The 16,362-nt window shown below is 46.0% G+C and overlaps 1 protein-coding gene across 1 annotated transcript in view; it reads right to left on the bottom strand.

Annotated features, from left to right (window-relative positions):
* Positions 1-14,608, bottom strand: part of LOC147419158 (uncharacterized) — a 34,310-nt gene extending 19,702 nt beyond the window's left edge. Inside the window, exons 1-5 of the mRNA XM_086505868.1 lie at positions 9,086-14,608; positions 7,316-8,618; positions 2,366-2,520; positions 2,212-2,256; positions 1,598-1,819 (exon numbers count right to left, since the gene is read on the bottom strand). Of these exons, the coding sequence (XP_086361994.1) occupies positions 1,598-1,819; positions 2,212-2,256; positions 2,366-2,520; positions 7,316-8,618; positions 9,086-9,592 (2,232 nt within the window). The 5' untranslated portion in view covers positions 9,593-14,608. The remainder of the gene's footprint in view (positions 1-1,597; positions 1,820-2,211; positions 2,257-2,365; positions 2,521-7,315; positions 8,619-9,085) is intronic.
* Between the last annotated feature and the right edge of the window lie 1,754 nt (positions 14,609-16,362).

Raw genomic sequence — 16,362 nt, 5'->3', positions numbered from 1 at the left:
AGTGGGAGACCTTAAGGTGAGTGAAAACCCCAAATGAAGATAATGCAAAAGGCAGAAATGTAATGTCTATCTGAGGATATCTTCAATGGATGACCCAGAATGCAGTAGTTATATGGATTTCCTGTACAGGATATTAGCCGATTCATCGTCAGCATCGTCCTAGATTTTGCAGTGCATATCTTTTCCATATGTAAATGTCATAACCTATGGAATCACAGGTAGAAGGAAAAGTGTGATTTGTAGCACCTTAGTGGATGCCTCTCAGTGCGCAGTGTACACAAAGTCTCACAAGGCACTCCGACAAGTGAATAACTGATTGGCATTTGAAAGACAAGAACAGAAGATAACAGAGACAATCAGAATGGGCTCAATGCTCAGCTGAACCCATCAACTCACTATAAAAAAATTTAGAAGTGACTGGCTGGCTGAATACTCCATAGAGAAATAAAACATTATATTAACGCCTTCAAAAGGCCAAAATGACCTATGAGACCAAAAGGTTACATACTTTTGTGACTCTAGTACAATGGCTGGGGAACATCAAAATAAAAATCAGGTACCTAGAGTGGGTGGGTATGTAAGCCTACCCTACATCATCATCATCAGCATCGCCATCACATAATACATCATCTCAAAACATATGGGGAGGTCTAATGAGGTGTACAATGGAGAAACTCTCTTGGGGGGCATGCTCGATGTCACTCTACGACGCTCCATAGCCTCTGATGTAGACCTCATCTATGATGTGAAGATCCTCACATCCTCAGGCATCATGAGCTGCAAGCTGGATGGCTCGATCAAGAAGGATGCCCGAATGAAGGCATGACTAGGTAACCTGTGGTGGGCCACCCCAAGTAATCTTTCGGTAAAAAGTAGTGACCTGCCTCTGTATGGAGACAGAGAGAGAGAGTCGAGACGAAGAAGCAGTAGATTGGCAGATGTACAGCACCCTATGGTAGGTTCAGGATGAGAGATGTTTGAGGTAATTCCTCTTGGAAGTTTCGAGACGCTGGACCGCCACTCTAGGAGAGAAAAGACCAGACCAGCCACGCCCATCCAAGAATAGCACAACAATGCACTTCTTCATCATCACTCAGACATCAGCAAGACTACTATCATCAAGGCCCTCAACTTCGAGAGGTGTCTTTCTAGGTAGAGCAGGGGCACTCAGCCGGGTAAGACACCCACATTCACCAAGGAGGCGGCCCAGACACCTACATCATAAACAGGTCATAGTTAATTATCCAGCACCACACAAGGAAGATGGCAAGGCATCTCAGCTATGCAGAGATACATCTTTTCATGAGAGAATTACCCTACTGAAAGAGGATTTTAAAAGTACCTTGTGTATGCTGAATTATGGAAGTACTTTTTGATAGGCATTTTATTAACCTCTAGTCTATAGGCTTCCTTTCCTTTTCTCTTGAATGAGAGACAAATCTAGTATATGTACCGTTTTGGTCTCATCGGCCACCTTGGCCTTTTAGAGACACTAATATAGTCTGTCTTTACTTATTATTTCATCCTTCTTTCCCTTTTTTTCTCTCTTTATTAGTAAGAAAGGTATATTTAAAAAATTGTAGTATTGCAAATATACCTCTGAGGTTAGCCCTTGTAATTTCTCTTGTTGAACTGTATCTGAGGTTCTTGAGTTTGTTGGAATTGAGGAGGCTGATGTGTTTCGGTCTGACACTGGCATCGATGTGCTTGCTTTAGGTGTCATGAGCCCTATGTTTATAAATTTATGATGCAGTGCCTCCTCTGGCATGTTATTTGGAGCCCTTGCTTCATTAAAGTGTCCAGTATAATTTGCATTATCCTGCATATCATGTTGATGTTGTGTTGTCAAGCTGTTCAATCTTTTGCAGCCCTTGTGCCATATGGTAGCAAACTTTGAGCGAGAAGGTAGTTAACCCGAGCGGCCCAAACCAGAAGTTTGATCTGCGAATGGCATTTCTGAATGGACATTTTTAGACTGCGTTCTTGGAAGAGCCTTTGCATCTGGTTCAGTTTGAACCTTGACTGATTGTGCAGCAGTTTTGTGTTTTCTTTTGTTGATGGTTGTTCGGTCTGAATCCAACTCTTCTGCAAAATGACCAATGGAGGTCCAGCTAGCCTCTCTAAAACATATTGATTAAAAAGGCAATCTTGTATCCTGTCAAAGTATGCTTTGCGATGGAAACTGTTTGCAGCAATCTTCACCACCAAGACCTTCAACATCCAAGCAACAGATGCCGTAAAAAAACACCAGAGTATCTACAGGAACAAAGAAAAAAAGCCTTAACTAGCTTTTGTGACATGAAGTGGTCAATTTTGATCAAGTACAGGGATGTCACGAGAGTGACACGCTTAAAAGAAAACAGACCCTTGTCATTATGTTGACGGCTAGGGTGTCCTCGTGCCCTTGAAATATCACCTCCCAGACTCCAAGAACAAGAGCTAGCCAGATACAGCTTTTAACAGAATGCCGCAACCCATACACAAAGTAGAGAACTTTCTTCTTCAGCAGATAATGTTTTTCTATCAAAGACACAAACAGCTTAAAACATAAAATTTATTAGTGATGTCCCTCCTCATACAGGTTTTGGAGAAGAATCTATACACCACAGACCAAAAATTTATTTGATACCAACATAGACAAGGAGTGCTTACAAGCAAAGCCAAAGAGCAAAATTGTCTGGATATCCATACAAGAGACACTCCCAATTTCCATGAACAGGTATGCAATCAAAAAGAAGAAGAAAAATCATTTGCACATGTTACTGAGAATGACCACTTTCAGGCAGTTTCATGGCTCTTCAAAAGCTCATGATAATCCACCAGAGGAGCTTAGTGGTCTTCCGTAGGGTCTTCTTTCAAAAACTGGCAACACTACATTTTTGATCCTGCTGTTCTTAAGCAATTCCTTTCATACTAAAGATTTCCAAGTTGGGTGGGAGGGCAGAAAGCTGTGTAATAGGAGCTATGAGAGTCGTTCTCACCACTGGGACAACATAAATTTGATCTTATTGCATTTTTTCTATTGGACTATGAGATTGGCAGTGAGTTCCGTTGTGCAGAGGACACATTACATGCATACAAAAGTCTCTTACTATAATAGGATGTATTAAAGCATTTTTATATTGAATTTTGAAAAAGCATTACTTTTGAGCATGTAAAGACTTGAGCAGATGTTAGCTATGATCACACATTTCAGTCATCATCACCTCTATATAAACGTATATATCATCGACCATCCACCACCAGCATGAAGGATAAGGATGGTTCTACATGGCTTCCCCGATGTCATCTCTTGCATAATCACAAATTGTTCTGTTGTGGAAATCTCTTCCAGCTATCCATACAAGACAATAGAGTAATAACCAGTTAAGCTTTTAGTTTTAAGGTGGCAAAAGTTGAAGAAGTCAAATTATTTCCGTGAGAGATAACTTTGCTTGCTAATTTGTGACTCAATGGTGCGGATTGTTTCCATTTCTGCTCCCGCAGTCTGCAGGCTGTAGAAAAATTACAGTGACACTTGCGATACAATCGAGAGAATACTGGTGTAGCTACCTGACCTAAGCAAGAGGCTGGCTTATCTTTAACAAGCTTAGTGGTTCATGGTCGTTCAATCATTAAACAAGTTCAATGTCTGTGGGTGGATTCCATTGCATATACAACACAATTAATTGGAGATCCTCACTGTATGCATTTCCACACATTAGCATTGAGAAAAAAATATTGTAGGTACATTGCAATTTGCAGCAAACCTTTCCAGTTATAGGGCTTAGATTATGGAAGGACTTCTAAACTGTAACTTATTGGCTAGCGTGCAGGTTTTAAGCAAATTACATACGGTCAGCATAGAGGGGTCGTGGTAGAAGTCAGCTCCTGCTGCTTCCCGTCAAGGTTCAGGGTCACGGGGCATGCAATCAGAGCCGTGGATCTACTAGCAATTATTCACCGTAATTTTTGCCTAGGCCCGTTTGATGTCTGACAAGTCAGCACCCATAACGTGCATGGCAATGATTGCCAATCAACGTACGACACTTCAGCACGCATAATTGTGCGCCGCTTGTACCTGTGCTGCAAGACTGCACAGATCCTCACCGAGTGGTCCAAGTACTAACGAAAGGTCAGGCTTAAAATCCTAACCCCAGGCAACTTATTGGACTCCATCCAATGGGACCCAAGTTAATAAAATAAAGCAAGCACAAACAGAGACTCAAGACTTGCGTAAAAACATGATGATGTGGCAGTGTACAGACGCTTGAGTTTTACACTGCTAATGTTGTAGGCTGTATGGACTTCCACGAATTGCATTGACACGTGAGGAGGTGGAAAATTGTACAGACAACACATTAGCACCAGCTTTTGAAAGACCAGATGCTTTTAAACTATGTGCTTTTCATGTAAACTGCTTTTGAGGGCCACGGGCCTTTAAATATGAATTGTGGGCTCTCTCTCTAATATTCTACCGCCTGCAGATGCAGAGTAGAGCCACAAGAGTTGTATTGAGTCGAAGCAATATAGAGAAATACGAAAGGGGCATAATAAACAAGACAATGGCATATATAGTGCTCTTCTAACTCCACCTATGGATGACACATCTGGGATATGCAATCTTCTTGTGATATACCCTCATATCTACCCGCCTCCAATATCGAAGTGTATGAGGAGGTACCCATCTGGCCAATAGCGCCTCTGATACCATGTGAGAGATGTGTGCCCATGTATGTGGGGCATACAATGAATCCATCTAGAGAGGTGTGTTAAAAAAGCCTCTGGTAGTGCACAACTTTTCCGTCAAGTGGTTGTGAGGGCCTGATCCAACAAGCAAAAATGCATACTATGATCAAGGTGGAATGATCACGCTATTGAAAAGGAAATATATATGGTTATGGAAGCTTAAAAGAATACCATGTGCAATCCCATAAGGAATGTTTTGATGACTTGCGGGATGAGATGTATGCAAAATTGAAGGACTGCAAGCACTTTTGAAAATGGAGCTGAGTGTGTTAGAGAATGTGGTTAAAACAAATAAACGAGCAACTTGCTAGCTGTCCTGGAAAGTGAACAGAGAAATCAATGTGCTTTAGGAAGACCTAGCAACATGAAAAAATAAGCTCAACATGTAGCATAACCAAAAATAGTACGATTAATCCGAAACTACAGGAGGAAATGATGAGGTAAAATCATGAGGAAAAATGGAAATCAAACCCTTTGTCGATGTTGGAACAAAGAAGATGGAAAGTATGGAAAGTACACCTTAAGCGACTAGACGTGGTCAAGAAGCACAAAGGAAAGCTAGAAAATGAAATTGAAACCCGAAACCGCTGATTGTAGGTCTCCAAAGTATTTGTGGGGTACATCTAGAAACGGGACCATACTGAAACTAAGTCCAACTCGAAAGTGTCATCCAAGAAAATCTGGTACAAAGCAGTCTTGAAGTCTTGCCAAGTCTTCAGTCCATAAAACTTTGGAAGAAAGAAGAACCGTGTACTTGCAGAAAGAAGAGCCTCAAATTAACTTTGATTCTTTTGTGAAGTTCTCGTGCGAAACTGATTTTAATGCATAATTGGAATCTTAAATTCCACAAAAATTTGACAATAGAACCCCACCTTTTTGAAGGTCTTCTGGTCCCAATGCAACAGGTGGTGGAGCGTGATGATAATGATATTGGTAACTGCCGGAAGGAGGAGGTGGTGGCGTTCGAGGTAGAGGATCAAGAGGCAATAGAAGTTGAACCTCATTAGAAGGAGGTGCTCTCTCTCCTGAGACCATATGTTTTTACTTTTTACTTTTTTGGGCTAGAGCCGGCAAGCCAGCAAGAAACTGCCTTTGCTTCGCGTGCACGCAAACGAGTCAAAGACAAGTTATCTTGCGGACTTGCCGACAAGGGGAAAAGCGCCTCCATGCTGTATCGTGGCATGTCAACGGGGAATGGAAGCAAGTTTCCCCCTCGGGGGAGTAAAAGTCTTTTCATGCCATGTTAGTCAGTCCATGTTCCCTTGTTAGTCACGCCACCCGAGGGTAACGTCGGGAAATCACCAAATGAATTCAGTGATGCACTTAAGGACCAAGGCTGAGAGAGAGGGACAAACCCTTGTAACTCACAGACCGTGCTGAATCTTGCCCAAGTACTCCAGGATTTTCGCCTGGTAGAAAAAGGCCCCCGTCCAGCGGATGTCCGGTAGGACTGCCATACCCAAAGTGGGCATCGGCTCAAAGGAGGCATCCCGATCCGGGCAACCATGGTCACCAAGGCCCACTCGGAAAGACCCAGGACCATGTTAGGCGAGACCGCACCGTACGCAATAACTACAAGCCCTACGAGCTTCAAACACCCTCACGGGCCAGAGCATTGTAGTATCGTGGTACGGCCCTGCAGAAGAATGCTGCAACGTTATCCGCATAGGCACTCCTCAGCTGCGGTCCACGACGACCATTATGGGCCCCACGAGGGACAACCCAACCTGGCAATCGCTTTCCGCTAATCTCCCCTCCCAGGAGTAACACTTCGGTATCTTCACCGCTAGGATTGTTTAACAGCCGTCTAGCATGTTCCAAACAGGGTGTATTGAGCTTCTGAGATTGTCAAGTTCAGGGCACTGTACCAACAAGTGTGTAAGTGACCTTGAACAAGTGTGTAAGTGACCTTGAACCTTCTTCCATTCCGCACAACGGGCAAGTCCTCGACTGCGCCCGTTCAATCTTATCCTTAAGCATTAAGCCATCCACTCTTGCTAGTAACAAGACTTTCTCCTCCATCCCACCGGGGTTCTTTCCAATGCTCTGCCTAAAGAGGTATCCACGCGTGTCCTCATACTTCCTCTCAATATAAGGATCAAGGGAGACACATTGATGTGAGTGTTCCCAGAGCTGGAAGCTCTCCTGTCTTGCGGTTTCAACAGAAGCGCCGTTGATATACCTCACCCCCCAAAACTTTGTCCTTTTACACCAAGTCCACTTCTTGAATTGGTTCCAATCTGGTATATTGTTAACCAAATCTGCAATCCAAGTCTTTAGACCTGCGTACTTGGTAAAAGCTCGTCCCCTCTGCCCTGCACAGTAAGCTGGTACGGGGGGGAGCCCTAACTCCCGGTGAAGAGTTGCTCCTGCCACAGAACTCGACTTTGCGGCCTTACCGACTACCCACCTCATTCCAGTTGCTATAAGCGTCTCTAATGGGTTCAACTTCCTCGTGTCATGTGAACCCATAATCTCCGCTCCATAAGTCGCCACTGGGAAGAGCACGCCTTGAGAAAGGCCAACCTTGACCACATCGGAATTTTCTTAGAGCACAGAAGATGTTTATGGGCATATAGAGACTTACGTGCACTCTCAATCCTATCTTTAAGGATAGTATCGATCGAGACTTCGCTGTCTATTAATATGCCCAAGTACCTATACTCTGAGGCTACCTGAATCTCCTCAGGTCCGATGTGAGGCTTGAAGGCAATAAGTTCCTCAAGGTCCCCGTTAAACACGGTCGCCTGGCATTTCTTTATGCCGAACTTCATCCCCCACTTCTCCGCCCAACTATGCAATCTATCTAAACTAGCCTGCAACTCCTCCTTAGACTCCGCGAATAAAACTAAATCATCTGCAAAAAGCAGGCCCTGGATCTTCAGGAGTAGGCCTGGAATAGCCACCCCAAGGTCAGTCGCACTCTCATCCAGGATGTCATTAATGAATATATTAAAGAAAGTAGGCGACGCGGGACACCCTTGACGCACGCCACAGGCGATTTGGACCTCCTCACTCAACTTCGCTCCGACCCGCACTCTGACCTTGGAAGATTGGTACAAGGCTCGAAAGAAATTCAAGCAGCGACCTCCAATCCCTATGGCTTCCATCTTTAAAAAGAGCGCCTCGTGTGGCACTGTATCGTACGCCTTTTCAAAGTCAATATATGCCGCAAACGTCGGTTTCTTAACGACCTTTCGTCTGAGCACAATCTCCTTCAAGGCAATCACTTGTGCCACACATTCCTCCTGAGTCCGAAATCCGGCTTGACCACGCAAGAAGAAGTTTCTTTCCTCGAGTTTCATTGAGATCCTATTGATCACGAGTGAGGTCAAGAGCTTCAGAGAGATTGGAATAAGAGATATCCCTCTGTAGTTGTCCGGATTAGAAAGATCACCCTTCTTCGGGATATACACCACTACCGAGGTAGATGATGCCTCCGGCAACTTCCCTGAATCAAACCAAGTACACAGCAGTTTGAAGACTGCTCTTCCCATGTCTGTATTTGGTTTAAATCGATCCGATCTAGTCCCCTTATCTTGCATAAGGATCTTGAAAAATTCAGGGGGAATGCCGTCTATCCCAGCTGCTTTATGTCGCTTGATCTTGCGACATACCTCCCGAACTTCAGTCCAACTAATAGAGTCATTGATGCCCTCTATTCTAGGCCAAAGTCGCACAGCATGATTACGCCAGTGTTCTGGGTCCTTGTTGTGCCCGAAGGGATCGGCGAAGACTCGAGAAGCATGATCCTTCCAAATGTCTCGGATCTTCTCTTCGTCCGCCTGCAGCTCGCCGTTCTGGTCTCTTAGGGGTTGAGCGGGCGCTCCTTTTCTGCTCCCCCCTAGAACGGCTTTCATATGCTTCCACCAAGATACCATTCCTTGTGTCTTGCCAATTCGACGCTCTTGAGCATGAATCGTTTGAGAGCCTCTCTCTCGCTTCTCTTCGTTTCAGCTCGCGCCTCTTTTTGGCATTCAACAAACTTCCTCCAAGCCCTATCTTCACTAGAGGAATCACTCTCTGCTTGCCACAGAGACTTCCAAGCTTCCCGTCTTCGGTTGATGGATCTTTGGGCTCTCGGGTCTAGCCTAAAGCCTCTATTTGGCCTCTTGGGGGGCCTTACGGAGAACGCACCAACATCTCGAGAGACTCTTTCAGCTGCCTCCTCAAAGCTCTTCGATTGGCGGTTCACCGCCGCCTACGTGATTTCCCCTTCCTCCGTCGCTTCTGGTAGGGAGTCCCAGAAGTTGTGATGCAAAAAGAGTTGAGCCGCCGGTTCAATTCTAGTCGCATCAATGGAGGGGGGGGGGGGGGGGGGAGGCTCCGCACACACCGCATCACAAACCAACTTCACCTTAGCAGGCCAGTGGTCCGACACATCTACCGCTCTCCGGACACTGGCATGGCCGAGGAACTGAAGGGCCAGATCATTGGCCAAAAAGAATTCAATGTCTAATCGTCCTTTACCACGGGAAGAGTGATACGAGAGTCCAAAGCCTCTTGTTTGGACAATCTTATAATCAAGGTCCTCGCTCCCCAGCCATCTCTTCATCGGACATCGTCTAAGATTCCAATCCCCTCCTACCAGGAGAGGAAGGCCCTTTCTGCCCAACCTACGAAGCTTCGAAGCTAACGCACTTAACACGTCTGCTCGCTCATCCACTAATTGCCTCTGCGGGACATAAACATTTCCGTAAATCCAACCCTCTTTCATATTCAAAGGAAAGAGTGGGAAAAACAAGGAGTTTACGTCCGACATTCCCAACTCAAAGGCTCTGAGTTCCTGAGAGACCAAGGTCACGAGTCCCCTGGCCCCTGGCTTATCAGATCCTGGCACTTGGAATGTCGAATACCCCGCCATTCTAAGGGGCCATGCACCCTGGAATAGTCAAGTCTCTTGAAGACCCACCACATTCCAAGTCTTTTGTAACATTACGTACTCCAACTCCCCCCGCTTCGACCGGAGTCCACCGGAGTCCATTAATGTTAAGCGTCAAAGATCGGCGATTTCAGCACTTCCATCGCCTGCGCCTGACGGTTCCTAACTCTCCTCACGAAAGGAAGCGAGATCTTAGCAAACCACCTAAGCCTACTCTCCGTTTGGATATTCTGAAGGATATCTAGGGCTGCTTGTTTACTAGAAGTGAAAACATCGAAACGGGTGCTCCCCGTCCGATTGTTAAGGAATCGATCCAAAAGCTCAATACTTGCAAACAGGGAGGTTGATCTTAGTGCGTGCTTCAAGGCCTTGCTGAATGACACTTCGGTGTGTTCATTGGCGCCCCAAATGCACAGCTTGCCAACCGTCCCTTCTGAAACACCCCTCCCAAGCCTGCTTCTCATCATTACCCGTTCCTCTCTAGCCGGTCTGCTTGGGGCGGCGACCGGATCAATCTCGGGTATCCACAAGGATCTTAGCCCGTTGTTTTGAAGTTGATCGGCATTCATAACCTCAATGTACCGTACTTCCCTTGTTGAGTTCGGTCCATCCTGGTCTATGCCCCCGCCCCTCAGCTCCTCAGACGGTTGCCCGTCAGAGTTTACTGCGGGGCATTCAGTCTCAGCCATAGCTAGTGAGTTTCGCTGCCCCGCTACGCACTGGTTCATCCCGTCCTTCCCGGTTTTTGTGAGTTCGGGTTCACCGTAGCGGCGACCAGCGGGGCCCCGCTCCCCACTTTATGGGGTGCTGTCGATCGCTGTACTCGGAGCGGCTCCGAGCGCCCGCCTCCCCGAGGGTACCTAGCAGCAACCCTCTTCCACGTCAGCCCAGATACCCTTAACTGGTGCTCCTAGATCGTTTATATAATATGGTTGTGATTTCATAGAAAAGACACGACTATACTTAACGATCAGGTTATTCACCTTGGAGGGGTCCGGGTTAGGTACGTCGTTCCCGAGGGGCCGACAACCCACTTTCCGGACTATGGCTGTCCAGTATGTAAGATTTCATGATCACAACTGCCAACGTGTTGACGAATCAACTCCATCTTCTAGACTTGTGGATTCACATGTAGTATCGCTACAATCCACACAACGTTTCGCTCCTCAATCGGTGGGCGAGGCTGAGGGACAAGCGAGTCCTTGATCTGGGTGTGGTCCGTAACGGTCCCGTGGTTAGCAAGACTTTAGAATCCACACCCTATTGTAACTCATCACGTAGTTGGTACACTTGCGGGTGGATCACCAAGCCCGAGGGTCCATGTATTTGGCTCGAAGTAGAGGGTGTTCCGTGAAATGGGATGAGTTAGGGGAACTCGTCGCCTCACCTCACCCGTCTCCCGTTTCACAGTGCACCCACCCTTCCACAAGCGTTGACTGTTCCGTGGAGGGTGACATTGGCACCGCCCTGAGGGAGGGTGAATCGTGAAATGGAGTGGGTCAGGAGAACTCGTCGCCTCACCTCACTCGTCCCCCGTTTCACAACCCACTAGTCCGTCTCAGGACGTCACCGCCACCCCTTTAGTTTGGAGTTTACTCTCTCCATGAGTCAAGGGGGGGACCAGCGGAAAGGTTACACAAGGAGCGCCTTCAACCCACCAACCTCAACTGTATGAAACACCCATCCGCTCGTAAATCGTGAAATGGAGTGGGTCAGGGGAACTCGTCGCCTCACCTCACCTGTCCCCCGTTTCACAACCCACCAGTCTAGGTTTTGGTCTCAGGCCGTCACCGTCACCCCTTCCACTGGGTAAGTGTTTCATACCGTTGGTGCGGAATTACGATCAAAAGCCTCTCCCCCCAAGCCGTCCTCCAGGGATTGTGTCCCTCTTGGCTGCCACCGGTTGTGTCATGAGGTACACTCTTTCTCCCCTTGCATCCAAATATGAGAAGCGGAGCCTCTAAACCTAGGGGGGTTGATCGGTGTCTGCCAGAAAATATCTGGGCGGTCAGGGTGTTCCCCCCTTGAGTCCACTCGACATCCTCAAGGTGATTTTTACAGAGCTTTCCCTAGATGGGTCCATTCGACATCCTCGGATGATTTTTACAGGGCTTTCCCCTAGGTCCGACCATCCTTCTCGCCTTCCATACTCTCCCAGTCCCGAACCACCCCGACCTAGCTCTGCAGCTCATACTAGTCTTTAAGGCATTATGATCGCTAGTGTCCTCCCCCCTCCCCTTTGGGGTTTTACTCCTACACACGGAGAGGGTTTTTTAGCCGTACGTGGTCCCCCCATTGAGTTTTTGGGAAGCACTTAGTCGAAGTCCTAGTCGAAGTCCAGTCCCGCCACGTGGAGGCGGCTTCCCGTTGGGACTGAAACTGAGAAGCATCACCAGCGCGCTATTAACAGATATTAACAGGGTTATGAGAAGGGATGCAATCATGAGGAGGCATATGATAATTTTGTTGATAGTTAGCACAGGGAACAGGAAATAAAGAGAACTCAGAAGCATGATGAGCCTCCAAATCAATCTGTTCGCTCGTCAGATTATGTCATCGCCCACTCAGCTAAGTGCCACAGTTGTGGTATCACATTGTTCTTCATGCTCGACAGCCATGATATTCTACAGGAAGGTCGTGCTTAAGTTTGCAGAGGGCAAGGAAGCAGCTGATCTTCGATACCATTGTAATCGCTTCCGGAAAGTGGTCATATGGAAAGACGGTGAGTCACCAAATCTGCAAGACTTGAATCACAAAACAAACTAAAATGAGCAAGAGAGGGTATTTGTTTATTAATTGAGTCTGAGTACAACCGATGCCACAAACTAGAAGTCCTCTGTGTGTATATACGCCCACAGCTTTTGTGCTTCAAGAAGCAGACTTTGTAAGTGCTCTCTCTGATGACTCTTATAAAGACCCCTTGGCTGCCAGGGCTCCCATAAAAGTTTACACACATGATAGCGGGTGTGTCAAGTAAAACTGAAAATTCATGGCCGACTCTTTTTCAAATGGGCAGGAAGCGCTTCCCCTTCTGAAGCAGCTGCTTCAACAATAGTCGATGGAATGGGTAGGAGAGATTCTGAAGATTGTGACACTCACAATATAAGGCATCACATAGCAAGATGGACTTCAGTGCCTACATTGACTCCACTAGTGGACCACGCAGTAGAAAGTATGAATGCATCATGGCATAGATCAGAAAACTCAGCATGTTAGAAAGGTTAGCTGGACTCGACAGCATCTTGCAGGCCCGAATGGTGTTGGAAAAAGTACGATTGCATGCAGGTATCCATTCCAAAAGTATGACCCAAAACAGAAGCAGTGATGAGGACTCAAGCCCAATATTATTTTCTCAACAATAATCGAGAGACTGGTATGGACAGAATAACTCTCGTGGTACCTCCCTCTAATGTTTGTTCTAGAGAACGAGTGGGAGCTTCCTTCTAGGGCTCGTAAGGAGAAATGCATCCTATCTTGGTGTTGGACATCAACTGCTAATGTTTCGGATGCAAGAGAGAATAGAGCACCTCGTTTTGCAATTGCATGGACCATATCAGGACTATTGCATATTGAATGTACGTGGAGAATGCAGTGGTGGAATTCGGTGCAGATATAGGTGGGTTGCTACTTTTGAATGCGGTGAATACTATTGAACAGGTCGATGGCGTTCTGTCTCTTAAAATAGAGATTGTTCTCTTAAAATAGAGATTGTACACTTGTGCAAAAGAGCTTTGGGCCGACTCAAAAAGCTTCAACCCAGCTTTTTCACATTTCGTCTAAACCGCATGTTCAGTGTTAAAATCCTCCTTTGTTTTTGTATATCTCTAACCTACAAGTTAACCCCTTTGTAGCAGCTATTTTAAATCCTTGTATCATGCATGTTGCCTATTTCTGGGCATGTTCCCCCATTTACTCATTGATGTAGAATTTTTTCACAGGCATATGATGTGTAGGTAAAGCCTTGATATCTGTAGCTGGGCTACAATGTCACTTTGCATGGAAAGGCTGTTACAGTTGGTCGTGGGTTCACACTGGGTGAACTTACACTTGGACTTGACACGTGGCAGGAGTGGTGGTCTAGAGGACACCATGGCCAGTTCTTCCCTGGCACAGTAGAGATAGGTGTAGCTGGACTGCCAGAGATATTTGAGTTATCCATTGGCTGCCCTTTTTCGTTGTATATATGCTCACATTTTCTTTAGTGTATTCACACTGTTTTAGATGGTTTTATGAGTCATGAGTCTAGCATCATGTCGAGTCTACACTACACATCTGCACTTTCCCTCCACATCTTGAGCCTTGACACCCCCGTTGTACCCGCGAGTTTTGGGATTGGAGCAGAGTGTGCTGCCAGCCAGAGTCTACAGGTTCATTTGAGTTAGTCGCATCCCATGTTGTTCAAGTTCTACTGTTAAGTCGCTTGCTTGCTCTGTTGTTCATTGTCTACAATGTGTTTATTTTGCTGGACTGAGATCTCACGCACATTGCGCTGAGCCACAGTATAGAGCACGCCACATTATTCCCGCTACAGGTGCTCTCATTTTTGGCACGCCCGGTGGGACCTCAACTGAAGTCTCACTCTGCTGAGAGTTGAGTCAAGGAGCTACCTAGTTTAAGATCTCACCTGTGCTAGTCTGCTCTTCTTTTTGTTAGGCTCATCTACACGGTTAGTGCGTCGGGGGTTGAATGACCTACATGGCTAACGCGTCGGGGATTTTGACTTGGCTTTGCCTAAACACTCATTGTTGGGCATCAAAGAGGCGTGGTGCCTAAACTGGTCTAGTTGGTGTTGATACCCTACGGTACTTGGAATCCTTTCAGAGCTCAGGATCATGGAGGGAGGCGAAGTGGCCTCAGCTTATGTCTGGCTCAGGTAGGTTGGAGGTGCTCTGGCTCGCTCCCAGCAAAGTAAATTCTCTCTGTTTGTAGTAGAGCAGATGTGGATGGGTGGACTGGTTGATCCCTACACAGGGTCCGGTGCTCTACTAGTTATTTTGTCCTTGATGACATGATAGTCTATTCGAAGAATGAAGAGGAGCATAGGCGTCACTTGACCATTGTGTTCGAAGAGCTAAGCAATCGCAGGTTACTTGTCAATCCTAAGAAAAGTGAATTCTTCTTGGAAGAGATCCACTTTCTTGGCCACATAGTCTCAAAGAATGGTGTCAAAATGGATCCCGCAAAGGTTGAAGCTAAGTTGTAGCTTATGAAAGCCGAATTTTGCAAGGGCCAGAGAGGACTATGCAAGTCTATGGAAAGAGCTCTTTGTCGTGATTCGTGCGCTTAATAGCTGGAAGCACTACCTCTTAGGTGTTGATTGTTGTCCAAACAGACCATCAGACCTTGCGATACTTCTTGACATAGTCAAAGCATATGCGATGGGCAAACATTCTTTCTATGTTCCACTTCTAGATATTACGCATGTGGAAGGCAAGAAGAATGTTGTGGATGATGCGTTATCATGGAAGCCACAATTATCATCATGAGTTGGATGACATGAAGGAACAGTATGCTACTGATGAAGATTTTGCAAGGATCTTTGAACAGTTACAAGAGGGGTAACATCATGAGCACTACCTCCTCAGAGATGATTTTATGATGATGCATGGTAGACATTGTGTCACTAGGCCATTGCGACATAAGATCATGGAAGAGAGTCATGTCCCACCGTATGCAGGGCATCGTGGTATTGATGTGACGTTAAAGCGGTAGAGACATTCTTCTATTGGCCTACTTTGAGGAGAGAGGTGGATGCCTTTGTGCGAGCATGCATGATTTGCCAAAAGGTCAAGTTTAACAAGCAAAAGACACGAGGGTTGTTACAACCACTGCCGATTCCGGATAAGCCATGGGAAAGCATTGCTATGGACTTTATCTTTGATCTTCCAAGAACCCCAACAAGGAATGATGGTATATGGACCATTATCTGCAGGTTCAACAAGCAAGCCCATTTTATCCCTGTTAGGAAGAAGATAAAATCTGATCAGATGGCACGCTTGTTCATGTACATTGTGTTTAGGTACCATGGTATGCCACAATCCATTGTCAGTGATCGTGATCCTCGCATGACAAGTTTGTCTTGGAGAGGATTGTTTGAGAACATGGGCATTATGCTCAAGTTCTTGTCTTCGTTTCATCCACAAACTGATGGACAATCAGAAGAGGCTAATTCTACTATCTTAGATCTGCTCAAATGCTATGTGCCAGATAATAAGGGCAAGTGGAAACGGTATTTGCCTATGCTCGAATATGCGTACAACAATACGGTGCATTCGTCGACTGACAAGGCACCTTTCGAGATTGTTGAAGGCGGCAAAAAAGTTCCTCTCATTTTGCGTACAAAGGACAAGATCTTTGAGGCGGATCGATATGTTGAGAACATGGATGAGATGTACAAGAAAATTAAAATTTTCCTTGGAGAAGACTCCGGCAAAACAGAAAAAGATTGTTGATCGTCACCGTCGTGAGTTGCTGTTATCACCTGGTGATTGGGTTCTCTTAAGGTTCGAGAAGGCAAGGTTAAAGAAGATGAAGGGCAAGGAACGGTTGTTTCCTAAGCTCAGCATGCGTTACTATGGGCCTTTTCAAGTGCTTGACAAGATCAGCGATGTGGCTTACAGGCTGAAATTGCCTGATGCGTGGAAGATTCATAATGCATTTCATGTGAGTCTTCTAAGACCCTTCGTGGGTGATGTGCCAGAAGATATGCCAGATGAGGATCAGCCAGAAGTTGAGGAACAAGATGAGATCCT

Source organism: Adiantum capillus-veneris, chromosome 29 (genome assembly GCF_014529385.1).
Source record: "Adiantum capillus-veneris isolate H3 chromosome 29, ASM1452938v2, whole genome shotgun sequence".
Lineage (NCBI taxonomy): Eukaryota > Viridiplantae > Streptophyta > Polypodiopsida > Polypodiales > Pteridaceae > Adiantum > Adiantum capillus-veneris.
This window is presented reverse-complemented; position numbering and strand designations above follow the sequence as displayed.